The 23,105-nt window shown below is 35.9% G+C and overlaps 1 protein-coding gene across 1 annotated transcript; it reads right to left on the bottom strand.

Annotated features, from left to right (window-relative positions):
• Nucleotides 1-1,561: 1,561 nt before the first annotated feature.
• LOC109167398 (casein kinase 1-like protein HD16) lies at nt 1,562-2,202 on the bottom strand. The gene is made up of 4 exons (XM_019316418.1): nt 2,139-2,202; nt 1,934-1,988; nt 1,779-1,850; nt 1,562-1,676 (listed from the first exon to the last, which is right to left on the bottom strand). The coding sequence occupies exons 1-4, from the start codon at nt 2,140-2,142 to the stop codon at nt 1,577-1,579; spliced, it is 231 nt and encodes a 76-aa protein (XP_019171963.1). The 5' UTR covers nt 2,143-2,202; the 3' UTR covers nt 1,562-1,576.
• Nucleotides 2,203-23,105: the final 20,903 nt, after the last annotated feature.

The following is a 23,105-nucleotide window of genomic DNA, read 5'->3' as shown; positions in this document are numbered from 1 at the left end:
TAATAACATCAAACAATATTCAAGTACTTTCAAAAAAAAAAAAAAAGTACATATTCAAGTATTGAAAGTCTACAGAACTCGCTGAACTTAGCTTCTCTGGAGCTATGCTCACTCCGGACTAGATCAACCAACAACTGTGAAGCATACTTTTTAAAACAATACACAAAGAACTAAAGAAGTCCTAGTTGCCAATTCTTCCTTCTTGGTTGAACCCAATGGGGGAATCCAGTGAAACCTTGGCTTGTTGACTGCTTGCTACTGGATATATGTAATGGTTGGGTTCATGGTGATGATGATTTCCTCTGGGTTGGGTTCAAGTGCTTTGTACTCGGGGGGGGGGGGGGGGGGGGGGGGGGGGGGGGGGGGGGGGGCATTTTCTGGTGAAGGTCGGAGAGGGGATGCTTCGTCCGTAGAGGTGAAAATACTTGGGCATACTGGACGAACCAACCCTAATCAATTTGTCCTCCCTCTACATCCTTTGCGTCTTTTGGAACACTGGATGGTGGCGGCTCATTCTTCAAAATCATCATCTTTTTTCATATACAGACCGAGTTGTTCTAAAGGATTACTGCCTGTAAATTTGAAACTGCCTAAAGCATCCAGCGAATTTTGTGGGCTGGACTCATTTAGAGGGCTATGTTGTTCTGCAGGGCCTACCGTCAACATCTCCAATTCCTCAAGGAACCGGGAATTCTCATTGATTTCAACGGTCTGTTCCATCTGTGCATATAACCAAAAGAAAGTTCAACATACAGCCCAAAAGTGTATGACAGAGTGCTTATCTCTGACTTGAGAAGGTGTCAACTTACCTTGAGCAGTGCTTGCCTTGCGGCTTCTCTTTTCTCAAGCCTTTAAAATTGTGTCTGGAAATCTGTTTTTCATGAGCCTTTCTAGACATGAAGTGAAACTGGCCATGTACAAGTAACTACAAGCCCAGTAACAAGAAAATACACAGCTTTTTAGAGGTAAGGAAGGGAGTTTGGAGGACAAAGGACTTACCATCACCATCAGTCAAATTATTAACACCTTTTCTATCTATTATGCTTGCTGCAAGACAAGCCTGATCCTGCAAGCACATAAGACCAATAGTTTTTTAATTAACCCTAACCATATCAGGTTGATACATACAAGATAGGATAACTTCAGGATGTTATAACCATCACAGTTTAACATGCAAATATAAGGTAATAATTATACCTGCTTTGTGAGAGCAGATGCTTTGTGTCCATCTGAGTCATCATCAGAAGAACTACTAGAATCTGAATCTGCAACAAATACAGATGCAAGATCATTAAAACACAGGCACAGGAAATGCAACCAAATCAGCAATTGATAGTCGTCTTGATACGTAAGTTCACCTTATATAATATTTTTTTCCTCCATTACATATATCCAGTAGCTTGTACCCCTTACCTAAATACATCTGGCCTCTGATCATAATCAACATGCAAGCCAGTTGAAGAATCTTGCCATTTAGTTTCTGTAAGATCACCCAAGAAAAGTATATAATAAGATAACAAAAAAAAAAAAAAAAAAAAAAAAAAAGGCACCATAATTTGCAGAACTAATGAATTACCTAAGTTAAGATCAAATAAAAATAGTTTTTTCTCATCAGGAGTCCCTGGCTGACCAAGCAAGAAGTTTTCAGGTTTAACATCATATCCCCATGAACATACCTGCCAAAGCTCTTGTACATTAGTCAAAATTATGTAAAATTTTCTAAATTACCTCTAATTAAAAAGAACTAAAACAGGTGAAATGTTAAATGAGAATCTCACCCCCTTAAGTGAAGCTTCTCCAATATTGAAATAGCTTCTATAGCAATGCAGGCTACCATTTCAATGGACATCCTGTGAAACAAAAACTTGATATTGCTGACTTACATGGTACAATGATGATAGAAATATCCTTCACTCAGTGTATTTATACTTACGTGTGAGAGTTATTATTCCAAACATCCCATAAACTTGGCCCAAGCATATCCATTACCTATAGCAATTAAAAATTACATGTATAATACACTTAATAGCAGGATTGCATGAAATAGACTCCATATCATTCACATGACTATGTACACAATTTCCAAGTAATGTATATATAATTATATACCAGGAGGAAAAGGTGTTTTCAAGACATACCCATTATATAATAGTCACCTTGTTGGCCTTTATAGGGCACTCGTGCCTTTATAGCAATTATCTCTTGTCACTCCTCTTCTGAAAGTCTGCTTCTCAATTCACCAGCCAAATGTATTAGTGAAGATACACCAGTACTTGCAGGACCCTGGCCATCTCACTTTAGCAACCTACATTAAGCAGCCACAGTAGCTACTTTCCTATCAAAAGGGTATCACCAGATGAGAAAGAGAATGGCAAAATAGCTACTTTTATATAGTAGAAGCCAATAGTTCTGAGAAAAAAGAGCAACAACATTAAATTTTTCCAATAGTCAAAATAACATAAGGATCACTTGTTAACAATAGCAGATCAAATCATAACAAATATTCTAAAACAAAGACAAGATTCGAACAAGACTGAAGAATCTTGGTTACCCCAATGAATTTGTTAGGTTCAGAGGCTTTCTGTCTGCATTCATTGTGCTATGCAAGGCGCTTGTGGCAACTGTGCTTTTTGTCATCAAATTCTGCCACCATATGAAACCTGCATGATAAAAGTCCATTTATTGTACATGCCATGATAGAGGATATGAATGCCTATGTCCATTATATAGCTGCTGCATTGTTCGCAGAAGTGCTACTCAGTACCATTAATAAACACTTGCATTGGGTAGCCTTAGAATGCCCGTTACATCCTTTAGAGGAGTTAAGGTCCCTGTTAGAATCATATTCATCGGTCAACAAATGGAACTAAATTAATTTGTTTGATATATTCAAACTTTTGTACCTTGGTCGACTCTTACCTATGAACCTTTTAAATCGTGGCATACCTGCACATCAAACAAAATAAATTAATTAGACAATTTATATGTATAAGAAGACAAATGTATAAAATGTGTTAACACATAGTAATGTATTAAAATATACCTAGATCATCTCAACCTGTAGAATTTAAGATGATGTCAACTGATCCAAAAACTATTCTTTTTTGGCTATGACTCCACTTCAACAATTAGGATAAAAATTTACCTCCATACCAAGCAAACTTTAGTATACACGATCTGCAAAGAAAAGGAAAGAATAAAATAAAAACAATATCCATGATTTTTAATAACCAAAAGGGAAAAAAAAAGAAGAAATTTTTAAGTCATACAATAAGTTATAAAGGTTTCAAGCTGATTGCTCTAGGGCCCTCTGAATTCTGCATTAGACTGATGCTCCAAGAATCAAATGGCGAAAATTGCGTAGAATAGGATGGCTGAAGTTACTACCCACGTGTTCCTAGTGAAAGGCTTCAGAAACATCCATGCTTTCTTAGATTTTTCATACTCCACAAGAACTATCATTGTCAAGCTTGACTCTATATATGACAATGTGAACTCCACGTCTTTTGATAAGTCTGCGGGCTGGGATTTTTATGTCACCAACAATAGCATCATAAGTCTAGCATTCAACAGAGAAAGGTTAGATTCATCTCTTTACTTGGTTTTGTCAAATGTTAAACAAACAATCTCTTTTGAGGTGAGGATCGATAGTAAAAATATATTATGCATAACTTGAATGGTTTAGTCAATCAAAACAAAAGAACATATAGTGTAACACCCCATGTTACAACCTTCAAATCCGAATTAATTATTAAATTAATCCTGTTACTTAAAGTAATTAAAAGGAGATGCCAAACGATGGGTTAAGCTCCTAAGATCGTTTAATCCAATTATAATTTTCCTAATTAACCCGGACGGTCCACAATGGATCGTGGACCTTTATCGGAACCAGGAACCTTAAGCCCATAGGGAATAGGGAAACATGCCATTACAATTTAGACTCTAACTAGGTCTCTCTTAAATGTATAAATAGGGAATTAGAAAGCAAATAGAACCTTCCTCTCCTCTCCCTCACTTGAAATACTCTCAGGTGATCCAGCCAGGGAAATCCCCCACCATCAAGCCTAGGAAGATCGATCGGTAGAAGGATCTTAGAGGAGAACTTAGTAGCTAAGGATATTGATTAGGGCTAAGAGGTAACCCATGTCTCGACAAAACCTATTTTCCTTGCTATATCTTATTCATTGGCTCATTTGATAATCGTATGTGTAATTCTGTGATTAAGTATTGATAGAGCCTTGCCTAGGGTTTATATTGTGCTTATGTGATAATCTTGCTGTTCTTGATATGATGATTGATTATGTCTAGAGCCCTAGGGTTTATGTCATGGATTTCGTATTATGATGTTTTTCGGGTATTTGGGTGGGATTATGCATGATCGGGTGTTGAGTCTAGCCTAGGACTTGTGTTTAGGACTTAGCATATAGATTTCTGGATATTCGTGTGGTTCCGGATGCTCCTGAACCGTTATATGATTAATGTTGAGTCTTGACGTGCTTAGGAGTCGTGTTAGAACGTATTCGATGTGATTCTTTATTTAATTCCGTTAATGGAATACGTTGTGTTATCGATATGTGTGTGAATGTGCCTGGACATGGTTTCGGGTTTCACGAGTGATCCCGGGACCGAAAAGTTTCCTGTGTACCAGTAGTAGGTGGGGGGGGGGGGGTGATCACCCGCTGCCCTGGAACACTGTTCCAGCCGGCTGCCGGCGGGTGGTGGTCTGCCCACCAGCCACCCACTGGAATAGTGGGTAGCCGCCGGCGGGTGGTCCTCCACCCGCCACCTACCTGCTGGAATCTTGGTGTAGGACATGATGTTTTCCCCCGTTTGTTGTTTCCCCGTGTCCCGTTGTACCCCGTTTGTCGTGTATGAGTCTCATTTAGTGTTTAGGGTATCGTCCAAGGAATTCATGTGTAATACGTATCGTTGTTGTTGTGTCTTGATTGTTATTTGATTATGTCTTGATTGATTGAACGATGATGAGTATCGTGGTCATTGCGCAATGACCGGTGCGAATGATGATGATGATGATGAGATTTTGATTGGTGGAAATGAATTGTTGGAGATTGGCACCACTTGTGCCCGGTCATTGTACTAATGGTACTGGCCATAGCGGTGACTGTGCTGAAGGCACACACCCACCTTAGACTTGCTTACCGTTGAGCATGGGCTAGGTTATAAGTGCTGCGGTGTCATGTTAGAGCTATATGCGCTAATCCCTTGATATTGGCACTAGAGGTGCGGATCATTGAATGGCACTGCGGCACCATCTTGATATGTTGGTGGTTGATAGGCGGTTTGTCGGTGGGGGCATGTAGTTGCCCGGAGGAATAAGAGGTGGTGATGTTCAAACTATCTAATGACGGCAACCTCCGCTATAAGGAAAGATGGTGCATACCTGCAACAGACCCGCACCTAAAACGACAACCTAGAGGAAGGGCACAGTTCACCTTACTCCGTGCACCCCAGAGTCGATAAACTGTACCAAGATGTGAAGAAGTTGTTTTGGTGGCCCAACATGAAAAGGAAATAGAAGACTTCGTGAGCAAATGCCTGAACTGCCAAAAGGTGAAAGCCGAGCGGTGCAAGCCCAAGGGAGTCATACAGCCCCTCGAAATACCCCAAGGAAAGTGGGATTTTATATAAATGGACTTCGTCGGAGGTCTACCCGCGATACCAACAAGGAAAGATAAAATCTGGGTAATAGTTGATCGACTGACCAAAACAGCGCAATTAATTGCCATGAAAGAGACTTGGACATTGGCACAATTAGCCAGAGCCTACCTAAGTCAGGTAGTCAAATATCACGGATGTAACACCCCCGATTTTACCATATTTTAAAAACTTAATTGCAAGCAAAAATCAATCTAATAAACCATTAAACCAAAGCGGAAGCAAGTCTATACGGGGGCATTACCCCACATCTTTAATACTAAAAGATGCACAGGCGGGAAAAACTAAACCATTCCTCAAAGTCTACAGAGTCAAGGCACACAGACCGCTAAAAACAGGTCTAGACAAAGGATAAAAACTATCTAAGCTCCAGTCTAGCACTCTCGGTCTCTACTAAAAACCTGTAGAACAAGGAAAACATAACATGGGGATGACACCCGGTCAGCGAACATTGCTGGTAACCCATCAATACGCGTAAAATAGCATATATAGATAAGTATAAGTCAAAACCATTTTCGAAACGGAATACAGTATATATCATTTCAAAAGCCATAGAGAGAAGTCAACTTCAAAGACTCATTCACACTCTCAAAGGAAAGGAAATCAACATCCTTGCGACGACAACAAGACAAGAAACGTGTAAGACAATACAACTAGAGATGTATTCTACTGATCACAAAGTAGAATACATCAAGACATGCTCATTAGCAAAGAATACACATTCACACATTGGCAACTACATGCCACAGTGACAACTACATGTCACAAGTTTCATAGTTCCAAGTTCCAACCTTATGCCCTGTTCCAACCTTATGGCTACCCCCGGCCTTATTTCAGTTCCAACCATTACCTCCTTGTGCCACCCTGTACTTCTAAGTCCAGCCTTATACCGCCAGGGACCGTCGTCCCCCCTCCAACATAGCCTCCAACATACCACCTACATATGAGTACACGAGGGTACTATTCATTTCATTCACACAACCACCTACATATGAGCCTACGCTCAGGTAACACCACCAATTTCAATCATAGTCACACAAGTCATCATCATTACCAAGAGGACTAAGGTTCAACAATAACCTTAATCAAGTATCAACCAAAGGGTACAACGATTACATACGTTCACATCATAGGAATCAATCAATGGATCACAACAAAGACATGAAACCATACTCATCAACGAAGGATCATAGTTTGACACCAAACGATGGTCAACACAAGTTGCCAATCTCAATAGGATAGATCAAATTGCACACACTAGCAATTGAACATCAAACTAGCATGCTTATAAAACGGGTAAACCAAAAGTAGTCCCATAGAACATTCAAGACTCAACATCAATCCAACGGATCACAAAGTTGGACCATAAGCACGATTCAAGACACCAAATCCTAACATGGATTCCTAACTCATCGTTCTAGACCTACGAAACATCAAGAAGATTCACAAATAGCCCAATAAAACATCATCGGGAGGTCAAAACATCAATACCGACTCAAAAGAATCACGGGGAACAAATTCCCGCCAACCAACATACATGTTCCCCGCGGGTGGGGCCACGGGTGGACCTCCGCCCGCGGGTCCACCCGCGGGTACAACAACCCACGAGCTTTGTTCCCCGCGGGTGGGGTGGCGGGTGGTGCCCTGCCCGCCGTTCTGCCCGCGGGTACACTGTACTCCACAAATAATCCCTTCGGGGATTTTCAACACCAAGTCCAAATTCAAGTCCAAACCACCCAAAATCTCACACAATACAACAATATGACTTGAACCCAAGAAATAGCCAAGCATTGGCATACAAAAACCCTAAGAACAAGCTCTAGACATGCATCACCACAAGGCAATGCATCAAATCTCACATTTCAACACAAGAATCACAAGTAGAAGCCAAGAAATCATCATATAAGTAAGAAAATAGGTTTTGTAAAGCATGGGTTACCTTTGTAGCCTAAAACTTCACTTTCTTACCCTTAAAAAGCTTCTCCTAAAGCTCTTCTTCCACACCAACTTCATAAACAATCCAAAAGACAACAAAGTTTCTATTTTTAGAAAAAGACATCTCAAAGGAGGTTATAAACACCAAAAGATCAAGGATCTTACCCTCCCCTATGCTCAAGATTAGGAATGTAGGAATCTTGGAAGACAACTTGCAAGATTTAGGATGCCCAAATTTTAGCTTGGAGAAGAAGCTACCAATCCTTAGAGAGGAGTTAGAGATTTTGTGTTTAGATTGTTGGTGAATGAAATGAAGATGTTGCTAGGTTAGCTTGAAGCACAAACCTTATGTAGAAAGACACCTTTGCCCTTACTAAAGTTGGAAGAATAAGGTAACAAGGGAACAACCCAATAAGCATAAGGTACAACCCTTTGACCTTGATTGACTAGTCAAATTCTAGTCCTTCGACTATTGAATTTTCAGGATTTTAGGAATAAATTAACAAGGAGACAAGGATTAATTCTCTAGTTAATCCTTGATTAGAGTTTGGATATACGGGGTGTCACAACGGAGTCCCTCGAAACATCGTTTCTGATATAGAGCCCAGATTCCTCTCACAATTCTGGAAATCCCTACAAATGGCCATGGGGACAAGACTTAATTTGAGCACCGCCTTCCACCCCACTACCGACGGCCAGACCGAGAGGGCGATCCAAACTCTCAAAGATATGCTAAGAGCCCGTATGTTAGACTTCCAGGGAACATGGGAAGAACACCTAGACCTAATCAAATTCTCTTTCAACAACAGCTATCACGCAAGCATCCGCATGGCTCCCTACGAGGTGCTATATGGTCAAAAATGTAGGACTCCCATATGTTGGGAAGACATGGTCAATCCAGTAACTCATGGGCCACAATATCTACAAGATACCATAACGAAAGTCAAACGCATACAAGAAAGAATGAAGGCTGCACAGGACCGCTAGAAGTCCTACGCCGATCTAGGTAGGAAACAAGATGAATTCTCCATAGGAGAAAAAGTTTGGCTAAAGATTTCACCCACTCGGGGAATGATGAGATTCGGAAAGAAAGGGAAGCTAAGTCCTAGATTTATTGGTCCCTACGAAATCTTAGAAAAAGTTGGGAACCTAGCTTACCGCCTCGCCTTGCCAGCCAAACTAGAACGGGTACACAACGTATTCCACGTGTCGTAACTAAAGAAATATGTGCACGACGCAACTCACGTATTGCAACCCGAAATCGTGTGCTTGGATGATGCCATGTCCTACGAGGAAAAGCCTGTAAGGATCCTGGACACAAAGACAAGAGCCACCCGCCTAAAGACCATAGAAATGGTTAAAGTCCTCTGGTCCAATCACGGGACCGAGGAGGCAACATGGGAACTCGAAAGTACCATGATGGAATGCTACCCCGAGCTATTCGCACAAGGTAACATAAGCTGAACCTTTGGCTAAGTTGTTAGGTCCGACCCCGTCACGTCTAAGCTTCGGGGACGAAGCTTTCTGTTAGGGGGGGGGGGGGGGGGGGGGGGGGAGGGTGTAACACCCTGTGTTACGACCTTCAAATCCAAATTAATTATTAACTTAATCCCGTTAATTAAAGTAATTAAGAGGAATTTAATCCAATTATAACTATCCTAATTAACCCGGACGGTCCATAATTGATCATGGACCTTTACTGGAACCAGAAACCTTAAGCCCTTAGGGAATAGGGAAACGGGCCATTACTATTTTAGACTCCGACTAGTTCTCCTTTAAAAGTATAAATGGGGGATTAGAAAGCAAATAGAACCTTCCTCTCCTCTCCCTCACTCGATATACTCTCAGGTGATCCAACCAGGGAAATCCCCCACCATCCAGCCTAGGAAGATCGATCGGTAGAAGGATCTTAGAGGAGAACCTTAGTAGCCAAGGATATTGATTAGGGCTAAGAGGTAACCCATGTCTCGACAAAACCTATTTTCCTTGCTATATCTTATTCATTGGCTCATTTGATAATCGTATGTGTAATTCTGTGATTGAGTCTTGATAGAGCCTTGCCTAGGGTTTATATTGTGTTTATGTGATAATCTTGTTGTTCTTGATATGATGATTGATTATGTGAATGATCTTGTATTTTGATTATGTCTAAGCCCAAGGGTTTATATCATGGATTTCGTATTATGATGTTCTTGGGGTATTTGGGTGGGATTATGCATGATCGGGTGTTGAGTCTAGCCTAGGACTTGTGTTTAGGACATTGAATACAGATTTCTTGATATTCGTGTGGTTTCGGATGCTCCTAAACCGTTATATGATTAATGTTGAGTCTTGACGTGCTTAGGGGTCGTGTTAGAAAGTATTCGGTGTGATTCTTGATTTAATTCTGTTAACTGAATACGTGGTGTTGTCGTTATGTGTGTGAATGTGCCTGGACATGGTTTCGGGTTCCACGAGTGATCCCGGGACCGGAAAGTTTCCTGTGTATCAGTGAGGGCTAGGTGGGGGGGGGGGGGGGTGACTACCCGCTGCCCGGGAACACTATTCCAGCGAGCAGCCGGCGGGTGATGGTTTGCCCACCGGCCACCCGCTGGAATAGTGGGTGGCCGCCGGCAGGTGGCTGGCGGGTGGTCCTCCACCCGCCACCTACCCGCTGGAATCTTGGTGTAGGACGTGATGTTTTTCCCCGTTTGTTGTTTCCCCGTGTCCCGTTATACCCCGTTTGTCGTGTATGAGTCTCGTTTAGTGTTTTGGGTATCGTCCTAGGAATTTTTGTGTAATACGTGTCGTTGTTGTTGTGTCTTGGTTGTTATTTGATTATGTGTTGATTGATTGAATGATGATGAGTATCGTGGTCATTGCGCAAGGACCAGTGTGCATGATGATGATGATGATGATGATGAGATTGTGATTGGTGGAAATGAATTGTTGGAGATTGGCACCACTTGTGCCCCGGTCATTGTACTAAAGGTACAGGCCATAGCGGTGACTGTGCTGAAGGCACACACCCACCTTAGACTTGCTTGCCGTTGAGCATGGGTCAGGTTATAAGTGCTGCGGTGTCATGTTAGAGCTATATGCGCTAACCCCTTGATATTGGCACTAGAGGTGCGGATCATTGAATGGAACTGCGACACCATCTTGATATGTTGGTGGTTGATAGGCGGTTTGTCGGTGGGGGCATGTAGTTTCCAAGAGGAATAATGGGTGGTGATATAAGGGTGGCCTGGTGGTATAGGTTGGAACGGATATAAGGACGGAGGGGAGCTACAAGGTTGGAACTTGGTATAAGGTTGGAAGATGAATTGTGTGCTTTGATGACTACTTGCTAATTGATTGTATTGAATGCTTTCGATGCCTCTACTTGTTACTTGTATGCTTATCTGCCTGTTATGTCTTGTATTGCGTTCTTAGGAAGCATGTTAGTTCTTATGATTACTCTATACTGTTGAGTCTATTATTGTATCTTGAGTCTTGATCTTGGATTTAAATTAGAGTCTCGTAAGTATATATGTATTCCAGTTTCAAAATGAGTTTCTTATATCTACCTATATTGTACTTAACGCGTTGGAGTGGGTTACCAGCATTATTCGCTGACGGTTGTTACACCGAATGTTTTTTCAAGGACAGTGAGTAGTTTTGGAGCGCGCTAGTTGGATTTGTGGACTTAGTTTAGATAGTTCTAGCCTAGATGAGATGACCTGCGTGCCTTGATTTGTATTTGAGTATTTGTTATGGTTTATGCTTTGTTAGTTAGTTTAACATGTGCATCGAGTTCTCCAGCTCAGATGTGGCATAGCACCCCGACTACAATGTCTTGTTTACGCTCTGTTTGGGAATTTGTAAGAGATTAGCCTTTATTTTATAGATTTTGAATATCTTGAAATTTAGGGGTGTTACATATAGCCTTACCATATAACCTTAGTTTGCAGAACAAACACAATAACTAAAAATGAAAGAGATAAGAAGATGACTTGAGAAGTGGCAATAAATTAAAGATAACAATTTTGGATAGCTTTTGTATTTCGAAGTCTATAGGCAGTAAAACACATTAACAATCCAAGAGAAGGAATAATTCTAACACTAAGATTAACAATTATAAGTCTTGTTTAAATCACAATGATTTTTTCCATAAAAATAAAAAACAAATAACGAAGGGAATGTAATAATGAAAATTTATGAACTAGAAAACGAAATAAATAGAGAGAATTTCTACAACTAAAATCACAATCAAATATTTAAATTCAATGTCGTTTCTCAACATTAGAGCCAAAAACTGATCAACTAAAATCACAATCACAATCAACTACTATATGGTTTATAGTAGTCTACTACAAGGAACGAGTAATCCGAATGCTAGAAATTACAAATTACTTAGTTACGATTTTCAATTATTTTGAAACCAGTAATCGGACTACTAGAAATTTCAAATCACTTAGTTACGATTCAATTGTTTGGTTTTCAACTAAGTTTAATTGGAGGTCATAAATTACAATTTGCAAATAACAAAGAGTGGGGAAGGGATTTGATACCTGAAAGAAGTATGTTGAGATGCGACGTCGGCAGGTGGTGGCACGGCGACGGCTGAAGGGCAAGAATAGCTCCAAGAAGAAAAGCAAAAATGAAAATATGGCAATGGTGAAGAGAAGGCAAGAGGGAATGGTGGAGAAATGTGGTAGAGAGGGCGGAAGAGCTATGACAAATGCCAGACCGACGTTTTGAAAACCGATTCCCACACCGAGGTGTAAAGGCAGTGGTCCATACGCATCCATATGGCCACCTCCCCACGTCTCCCATTCCACCAAGTGAAACAGGATCCGTAGAAAGTCGCATCAAGCAGATCACACGCGCTAACACATTCGCGAAAATCAGTGGTCCTCCTATGGGGATAAGGAAGCCCACCTTTTTTATCATCCACACTCAACAAACAATTAAAATCACATATGACAGACCAGGGAACACCTCCGGGAATTTTAGTGTAAACAGATTTCAGCTCATCCCATAACGGGCCCCAAAAGCGTTCCTTGGTTTTAACATAAACAAATGAAAGCCAGAAAGGAGTGAGAATCGTAGAATGAGCACATGCAATAGATAAACACTGTTCAGTCTGACTTTCAATACTTACTGTCAGGTCGTTATTCCAAAAAATCCAGATTTTATTATTGCATGAACAAAAAGCATTATTAAAATTAAATCTAATCCTAAAAAATATATAAATATATTTGTGATCAAAATATGGATATAAGTTTTTGGGAGCTATAATTTGTTTATTTTATTTCGATGAAAATAGATTTTAAAAAATGCATGAAAATACTATGAGAAAATGTGCTTGGGAATTGGGATAAAATAATACATTCCTATATTAGAAAGCCCAGGGAAAATGATGATAAATAATGTGAGAATAACATCAGAATAAAAGAAGTTATCCACTTATTTTTTAAATATATTGTTTTCATAATTTTTAAATTCAAAATTTTGTTTTTATCATTAATACAACTTTTAATATAATAATGTCTAAATAATATATATATATATATATATATATATATATATATATATATATATATATATATATATATATATATATAGAATAAAGTTCAAATGCGGCGGGGTCTTCCCGTGCGGCGGTGCGGCGGAATTTCAGAATACATCAACAGTGTTAACAATATGCACCAACAGTGTAAGAAAAACACACCACAATGAAATGCAATAAAACATCACAAAATACACAACAGACTCAAAAAAATACACCATATAACTCACCACCCCCAATGGTGTATTTCCAAACAGTGTATGGTGTTTTTACTCACACCTAATGGTGTGTGTTTGATGATGCGGGGCTCTGTTTACTCGGTTTTTTGAGGTGTATTTTTCTAACGTTGATGGTGCATATTTGTTGAACTATTGGTGTTGCCGCACCGCCGCACCGTAAGACACTGCCGCACCTGAACTCGCTTCTATATATATATATATATATATATATATATATATATATATATATATATATATATATATATATATATATATATATATATATATATATATATATATATAGTTACCTAGAATTTAGTGTTTTCATGTGTATTGTAGAGGTAGTATAACAATGTTGGCTTTGTAGGACATGTCAACTTGAACCTGGTCCCATTTGCAATTTTGTTCTTACCCAGCAAAAACCTCATAGATCTACTCAAGTTTGGAAAGGATGTTGACAAATAAATGAACCCTTAAGGTGTTGGGATGCAAATTTTACGTTTGTCGAGTGTGCATTTGCTGGTGTATGTATTGTTGCTTTGTTCTTAATTTCTGAAAGGTTGAGTGAATGATTGTGTTGATAGATTGAAGTTAAATTGGTGAAGTGGTTGGGTGCAAGATTTGGACAATGATGGTGCACTGTGTCAAATGAACGGGTTACACTGGCTGCGTGCACGTGTCCTCCGATCCAATTGGGTTTGGAGCTTCAAATCCTTCTGTAAAATGCAGAGATGACACCTAACTCAATTTTCGGCACCTACCGTTTGATCATGACATATCTACAGAATCTAATACTACAGACAGTGCATTCAAACTCATGATCAGACGTCGACGCATGGCCCGACTGCATATCATGCAATTACTAAGAATGGGTCTATGGCCTCCATCTCTTCACCATTGCAATGATCAAAGACCAGTCCAAATATATCATTTCCAATTAGTGCATTAACATAGAAACTAATTGCCTAAATGTTTGCCAATTGCTTAATGAAGTTTCTCCGGAATTCACATATGCAGGATGCGCCATTGATAGTTTTCGTAGGTTAGCGAGACACTTTGATAACGTGCCCTACCGTTTTATTTGTCGATCAGTGAATATGCTTACTCACACCTTAGCAAGGACAGCAAATTCACAGCCTGGTCCATTAGCTAGATTTTCATCTATCCCTCATTGTATTCAGGAGTTAATACCATCTAAGGTCCTCCGAGTATAGTGATTTTGCCACGTTTAGTCCTAAACTTTCAAATTGACCATTTGTGGTCCTTCGACTTTCAAATTTAACCATTCGTGGTCCAAGTTAACCACCCATGGTCCTTCAAGTTTCGAAATTTAACCAGTAGTGGTCCTCATGAAAGGACCATGGTTGGTTAAAATTTAATAGTTGAAGGACCATGGGTGGTTAACTAGGACCACGAATGGTAAAGTTTGAAAGTCGAAGGACCACATATGGTCAATTTGAAAGTTTAGGACTAAACATGGCAAAACCACTATACTCGGAGAACCTCAGATGGTATTAACTCTTGTATTCAGACACCTTATTCCTCTCATTTAATTAATCATACATACATTATTTTCAAAAAAATATCATTTCCAATCTTGACAATCCATCAAAAGCCTGCCAGCCGAATGTAAGACATCCCCTATTGAAGTGGGAAACTATCTCGCAATGTTAGCGGATTTGACCATCAAATTATATTAGCGGATTTGACCAGCGAATTATATCAACGGTGGGTAAAAAGACATTTGAAAAAATTAGCTGTTTAGATTAACGTGTAAAATGACCTAAGGGTATAATAATAATAATAATAATAATAATAATAATAATAATAATAATAATAATAATAATAATAATAATAATAATAATAATAATAATAATTGTTTTTTTAAAAAATAGTAATAATTGTTTTTAAATAATAATAATAATAATAATAATAATAATAATAATAATAATAATAATAATAATAATTGTTTTTAAAAAAAATAAAAAAATAGTAATAATTGTTTTTAAATAATAATAATAATAATAATAATAATAATTTAATAAAAGAAATAAAATAAAAAAATTAAAAAAAAAAACATATGGGGAGCTGAACGTTCGGCTCCCCTTAGTTTTGCCACTTTTCCCACATTGGTGGGAAAAGTGGCATGTGAGCCTTGAGGCTCCTATAAAACGCTAAGTGAAAATATTGTAAATTGCAATGTTTGTATTTTCAGTGGCTTGGAACAAATTGTTGCTTCAAACTGTTAAATAACCAAACACTTTCTTTTGCATTTTGATCTTTGGGTTACATCATGTTTACCAATCATTCAATATCTTTGGGTTACATTATAATTAAAATTTTTAAATGTTTACTACTTCATCTAAATTCCTTAAAATAGGAATTTCTTTATCCATAACAATTTATTCAACAATAATGGTTGAACTAAATGAGCACTGAGCAAAACACCTAAAGGACTGGTACCTTTGATCTTGTATATATTGCATATATTAAATATATTAGAACCGTACCCTTTGCAACAAAACTACTTAGGTTACTATTTAAAAAAAGTTTAGTAACAATTATAATGAATCTCATACATTACATTATATTCGTATACTATGAGTTACATATTTAAATAAACAAAATCGACATTAAATTACTTATGTATGAACTTCTCATATATAATCTTGTATTGATATAGTTTCAAACATTTATTTAATTATAAACATTGGACATTAACTCATTCGCGCAATGCGCGTGTAAAAATAATAATATATTGATATTTGTTTGTGTATGACCCTATAATGAGAATAAAGGTTTTAAAATTACAAAATAAAAAAATCAAGGCAATTGATCCCAATATAATGACATCCAAAATATCGATATGAACAAAAAAAGAAATTCGAAACAAAAATTTAAATTCAAACCTAAAAATTAGATTGTCCATAAAATATAATGATACCCGTTCTTAATTAAGGAATGAGATTTTTAATTCAAGGGAAAATCAAATTGCATAGTTATGTTTTAAAAAGTTGCCAACCAATGCAAGATTGAGCAACATAGAGCAGAGTTACCTTAAAGGAATGATAAATTTAATCTTTCTTGGAGTAATGAGTTATCTTGCTTAAAACACTACAAGAAAAATCATGAATCGCGACAAAACGTAATCCGTTGTTGATTCGCGACGGTTTTTGCTACGGATCATGTTCCGTCATGATTTTGCATTGAAAATGGTGACGAAATTTAATTCCATAGCGAGTTTTGGCGCAAAGTGAGAAAAAACCCGTAAAATTTTGGCGCTCACATTTTGGTGACAGATTTTGCGTCAGAATTAAGTTTTGTCACCACAACAGCGACGAAAAAGGCAACGGTCGATGGTTCCATCGCGGTTTTGCGACAGAATCGACGATGATAATAAATTCCGTTGTGATATTTGGCGCAAAGTAGAAAATATTCCCACATAATCTTTGCACCAAGGAATTGACGACGGAGGCTTACGACGGAAATTGCGACGGGTATTTTTCCGTCGCGAAAATATTTAACTTTTGAAATAAAGTTTATTTTTCGCTACAGAAAAGGACGACGGAATCAATTCTGTCGCAAATATGTTGACGCGTTGGCGACAAAAAATGCAACGCCTTACATGTTCGCCGCGATATCGCAATGGAATCGGCAACTAAAATTTATTATGTTGTGATGTTTGGCACAAAGATTTGACGTTTGAGGTTGGCGATAGAACTTGCGACGGTTGTTTTTCTGTCACTAAAATATTTACTTTTTTAAGTAAAGTTTATTTTTGATACAGAATGAGACGACGAAATCAATTCCATCACTAATATGTTAACACATTGGCGATAGAAAATGCGAGGCCTCATATGTCCGTCGCGCTATGGCATTGAATCAGCAACGGAAATTAATTTTGTTTTGACGTTTGAGGTTGGCGACGGAACGTGCGGTGATCGTTATTTCCGTCACTAAATATTTAATTTTTTAAGTAAAGTTTATTTTCACTACAAAATGAGACGACGAAATCCATTCCGTCGCTAAATATGTTAACACATTGGCAAAAGAACATGCGACGCCCCACATGCCCGTCGCGCTACGACAATGGAATCAACAACGAAAATTAGTGTTGTTGCGATGTTTGGGGCAAAGATAGATTTCACCATTGAGTTTGGCGACGGAACTTGAGTTGGTCATTCTTTTCCGTCACAAGAATATTTAATCTTTAAGTAAAATTTATAACTTTTTAATGGTCAAATTTTGCACTAGGTTTGGTATTACAAGTGGTAAAATTTCAAAATTTAATGTAAAATTGAAATTGCATATGAATTATTTAAAATTATTAATGTTATTAAATTATATATATATATATATATATATATATATATATATATATATATATATATATATATATATATGAGGTTATTCATTTATAAATATTTTATTTAATAATTATGTTGATTTTTGAAGATAAAATTGTGAACATAAATATTTGAAATTACAATAAGAATGGATATTTTATGTGGGTAATTACTAAAAATAATAAAATATATTAAATTATTAATACAAAGTATTTAAAATTACAAAATTTTAAGAATTTCTTAATAAAGTATAGTAGTAATTGAATTACAATTTGTAGAATCATCACAAAATTAAAAATTTGAGACTTTTTTTTTTTTTGGCAAAATTTATAGAATAATTATATAATTGAAATTTAATTTGATCTAGCAAAATAATTCTACTTGGGCAATGCATCAGGCATGGCACAATATTCATTTTATAACTTAATTAAAATTTAATCATGTTTAATATGATTAAGCACACATTATTACAATACAATTATTTTTACAAATCTAATTTAGATGTATAAAATAAATATCTTTATCTTATTTAAAAATAAATTTCATAAAATATTATATGTTAATGTCCAAGTTATAAATTTTGAGAAAAAAAATAATCGAGTCCATTATAATAACATGAACTATTCTGATATTAAAATCTAGCCCAGATCTAATCTGACCCAACTATCCCAAACCAAACAACCCACCCGTAACTTGCGATGGTCGTGCTTTCTGTTGCGGGATTATTTAATTCTTTAACTAAAGTTTATAATTTTTTTAATGGTCAAAATTTGCATCAGGTTTAGCATTAATAAAAGTGGAAATTTTTAAATTACATATTAATTCATATGCTATAACTAAATTGCATAACTCTTTCATCACTACTCCCTCCATTCCATTTTATCTGCCTTACTTTCCTTTTAAGTTTGTCCCGAAATAGTGTCTTTTATTCAAAATTGAACATAATTATTATTTTACATTTTACAATTTGCCCTTTTTACTTCTTCAAATTTCTAGACAATTAATGAGGTACGTAAAATTGTACTTTATACAAATGATACCTACTTTTGAAGGGCATAATTGGAAAGTTAGAAATACGTGTTTTTCTTGCATTAAAAATCAAGTTGACATCTTTTAGTTAAAAGATACTAATATAATATAATATAATAATAATAATAATAATAATAATAATAAGATTTATTTCTTTTAGGTAAATTGTACTTTGTATCTTCAGACAAAGTAAAATCAGAATTGGGTAAGTAAATAGCCCGTCGGGGTGTTTTAGATGGAGTTTCCCAATTCACACATACCACAATATCAACACCTCATGCCAAAGTTGTCATTCAACTCGTAAGTCCATTTGAATTGTTTAAGTTATAAGTGATTCTGTTTGGATTGTTTGAATTATGTGTTACTGTGTTGGTAGAAGTTTTTATTGAGATTATTGTGATTTTATTTTATTGTACCTATTGAGTTGATGTTTGAGATGTTTGTGTTATATATTAAGCAGAGAGATAGTTCTATTTATAAGTGAAACTTTGCAGAACTATTTTTATTAAAATTTCATTTGTTTTAATATTATAATTATGTATTTTTTGTGTTGGTGGAAACTTTTATTGGGGTTATTTAGATAAAAACATTGCGGTTATGTTATATTCTGCGTATTTAGTTGATGTTTGAAATATTTGTATTATATATTATAGTCTTATTTGTTTTAATTTTTGATTTTGCTTTAACTAATTTTTTGAAAGAGCAATTCAATCATCGTCCATCATATTTTGAATTGTTCAAGCATACACATACCAAAAAACATGATGGCCAAACGTTTATAGTTGAAAAAGACAAACAATTCCGTGTAATTTTATTTATCTTGATTTTCCTTATATATGAATTTTGATAAAAAAATTATACTAAATTTTTAAATTTTTGTAGGAGCAAGTTGTTGCAATGGGAGATATTAACACAAAATATAGAGGACACTACAAGAATTAAGACATTTAGTGACAAATTTTTTGTGACACTTCGTAATTTAGTCACAAATAATACTCTTTTTGTGACTAAAAAAATAGTTTAACACTATTGCTTATGATAAGTGTGACAACTATTTTTTGGTCACAAATAGTATGGTAATTGTGACAACTAAGTATTTGTTACAAATATGTTGTCACTATTACTAGAATGATAGTGTCGTAACCTAAGTTGTCACTATTTGTTGTCACTAAATGGAGTTTTTTCCCAAAATGGTCCCTTGACTATCGCCCATTCTCAACTTTGCATTTCGACTTTTAATTGCACCCAATGTGGTCCCTTGACTTTTAAAAACTCCCCCAAATCGGTCCTCCGTTAGAAATTCCGTCTATTGAGTGTTAAAATGAAGGGCATTTTCGTCCGTTTACCTATTATATGCCTAATATACTCTGAAAAAAAGTCGAGGGACCATTTTGGGAATAGTCGAGGAATCATTTTGGGAAAAACTCATTTATTTATTTCATTTTTGTTTATTTCCATTTTTTTTAAGACTATCAAATTAGAATTTCTATACATTTTTTTTCTTACAAATATAAATAGTTAAAATCCACAATCAAAAGTCAAAATTTTAAACTTTCTCTACAAATTTTTTCCTTCTATCTAAACATACCAACTTCCCTCTATTCCTATCAAGTTTTACAATAAGTTCCGTAAGTTTCAAAATTATAATACTCATATACTTTTTATGTTCACATATATATATATATATATATATATATATATATATATATATATATATATATATACACACACACACACACACACACACACACACACACACACACACACACACACACAAACTTCAATAGACAATCAATCACTATGTATCACATTAAATATTATTTTTACCAATAAAAATAGTAATAATCACTATGTATCACATTAAATATTATTTTTACCAATAAAAATAACATTACTATTTTTATCAGTTTAGACACCCAAAATGTACGCTTCATTTCTCGGTCAGTATGCCTTTGAAAATAAAATTATTATTTTTACAATCAATCGCCATGCTTCTAGCACTTCTTGGAACAGAGAAGTACGCGTCACTTCTCGGTCAATGACAAAATCTTAGAAAATATTTTTTAAAAGTTGGCTTAACTTAACTTGCAAGGCCATTAGTTTCATTCCAAAGTTAGTACAAATCATAACTACCATTTCCAAATTCCTATCTACCAAGAAGTACATCATGCTAAAGAGAGTCTACAACTATGGCTATCAATTTTATGTGTTAAAGGACAAGTAAAATAAACCAAATGCAAAAATAATTAGCACAAAACAAGCAATTCTAAACCTAAAGCCTCATCATTTTTTAATATTACAAGTTCTTGTCATTTTGAAGTTTGTTTGTATTTTATATATGAATATTAATAAACTTAAATTTGAAAGTTAAACTTGTTTACCAAAGTACGAAACTTATTGTAAAACTTGATAGGGATAGAGGAAAAATTTGTATGTTTAGACAGAAGGAAAAAATTGTAGAGAAAGTTTAAAATCTATTTATATTTGTAAGAAAAAAAATCTATAGAAATTCTAATATGATAGTCTTAAAAAATGAAAATAAATAAATGAATTTTTCCCAAAATGGTCCCTCGACTATTCCCAAAATGGTCCCTCAACTATTTTTCAGAGTATATTAGGCATATAATAGGTAAACGGACAAAAATGCCCTTCATTTTAACACTCAATAGACGGAATTTCTAACGGAGGACCAATTTGGGGGAGTTTTTAAAAGTCAAGAGACCACATTGGGTGCAATTAAAAGTCGAAATGCAAAATTGAGAATGAGCGATAGTCGAGGGACCATTTTGGGAAAAAACTCTCACTAAATGTATGTGTGTTTTGGCGGCATTATAATTATAGTGGGAACAGAAGTAATTGTGACAAAATATAATGTGGCCCACAAATTTTGGTACTTTTTGTGACAAATAGTTGTTGGTCACTCTGTTTTATACATCTGTGATAACTCTTTTTTGTCAATAAAAATACAATTAGAAATGAGATACGATTGTGAGAAATATTTAATTTGTGACGCTCTATTATTTCCTAACAAAAATTACTAAATTGTAACAATAATTGTGTTGAATTCAAGTTTTGTCACTAATGTTATAATAATTGTGACGAGTAATTATTTGTTACAATGATATTGTCACTATAATTAAATAGACTAATATTTGTGTGAAGTTATGTTGTAATTAATGTTTGCCACTAAAATCGCATTCAAGTTGGTGCCAAAGTAATTTGTTGTGAACTAAATATTAAATACTATGATCAATTAAAATGCAACCAGTTAGTGATTCTTAAAATAAATGTAATTGTGAACATTAAATACATTTTATTTTTTGAGAATAATTTTCTTTTTTGTGACATATAAGTTCATTATCATTTACGAAAGCTATCTAACAAACAATTCCACAAGTCAAATTGTTTCAATTCATTCTAATACAAATGTTAAAAAGCTCATACTTATCACTAATTGGCTATAAGAAGGATATGGCAACAGATAACTAAAGAACTCCAAGGTTAAGCGTGCTTGACTTACAAGATGGGTGACCTACTAGGAAGTAAGCATAGTGCAACGCTAAAATCTATCACACGTCCGAATCGATCCAAATAGGCTAGGCGTAGGTCGAGCCATGTCTAGTCCCGGGGCAGGGTGGGGGTCAACCGAGTTGGCCCCAAGTTCAGCCTAATTTATTGAAAAATATGTACAATTATTGTGACTAAAGTGTTGTCACTAGATCAATTTTTTGTAATAACATATTTGGTCTCAAATTATACATTTATTGTGACAACTATCGTTATCACTCAAATATTACTTTTAGTGTAAGTAAATATTGTCACAAAAGGAGTGAGTAATTGTGACAACTTTTCAAAAGTTGTCACTACTACAATAGTGACGGAGGATATAGTGACGACAGGTGACGACTTCAAAAATTGGTCACTAATTTCAATAGTGACCAAAATTGATAGTTTCGGTGACAACTTCTGTTGTCACTAAATGTCAAATTTCTTGTAGTGGGAAGTAGATGAGAGTCAATTGTACTCTGATGCAGTTGGTGGGCATGATAAGAAAAGAGGAGTTTATGGGCTTGGCTCATATGGTACCTTCATTCGTGATCAAACAAATGCTGACACATCAGATAGTATAACATAAACCTCGCAGCTATTATACAATTCTAATTCTGCAAAGATGCAAGATGAGATTGAGAATTTGAAGGTTTCTATGGTTTCTTATGCAGTAAAGCTTAGATACTCTTGAGAGTAAGAGAGATAGTACTTCATCATCACCCTCATCACAACCGAATTCAACGTGATATTAATTTTCTTTTATAGATTGCTATATTGTTGTTTAGTAGTTTAGGCATGAATTTGGTATTAAGTATAATA

The sequence above is a fragment of the Ipomoea nil genome, unplaced genomic scaffold, assembly GCF_001879475.1.
Source record: "Ipomoea nil cultivar Tokyo-kokei standard unplaced genomic scaffold, Asagao_1.1 scaffold3162, whole genome shotgun sequence".
Taxonomy (NCBI): domain Eukaryota; kingdom Viridiplantae; phylum Streptophyta; class Magnoliopsida; order Solanales; family Convolvulaceae; genus Ipomoea; species Ipomoea nil.
Note: the sequence above shows the minus strand (reverse complement) of the source record. Positions and strands in the feature narration are given on the sequence as shown.

Coding starts and splice junctions, on each gene's coding strand:
- LOC109167398 (XM_019316418.1), bottom strand. Junction 1,851..1,933: donor TGGAATAATAACTCTCACAC/GTAAGTATAAAT, acceptor TTTGTTTCACAG/GATGTCCATTGAAATGGTAG. Junction 1,677..1,778: donor GAGAAGCTTCACTTAAGGGG/GTGAGATTCTCA, acceptor GAGCTTTGGCAG/GTATGTTCATGGGGATATGA.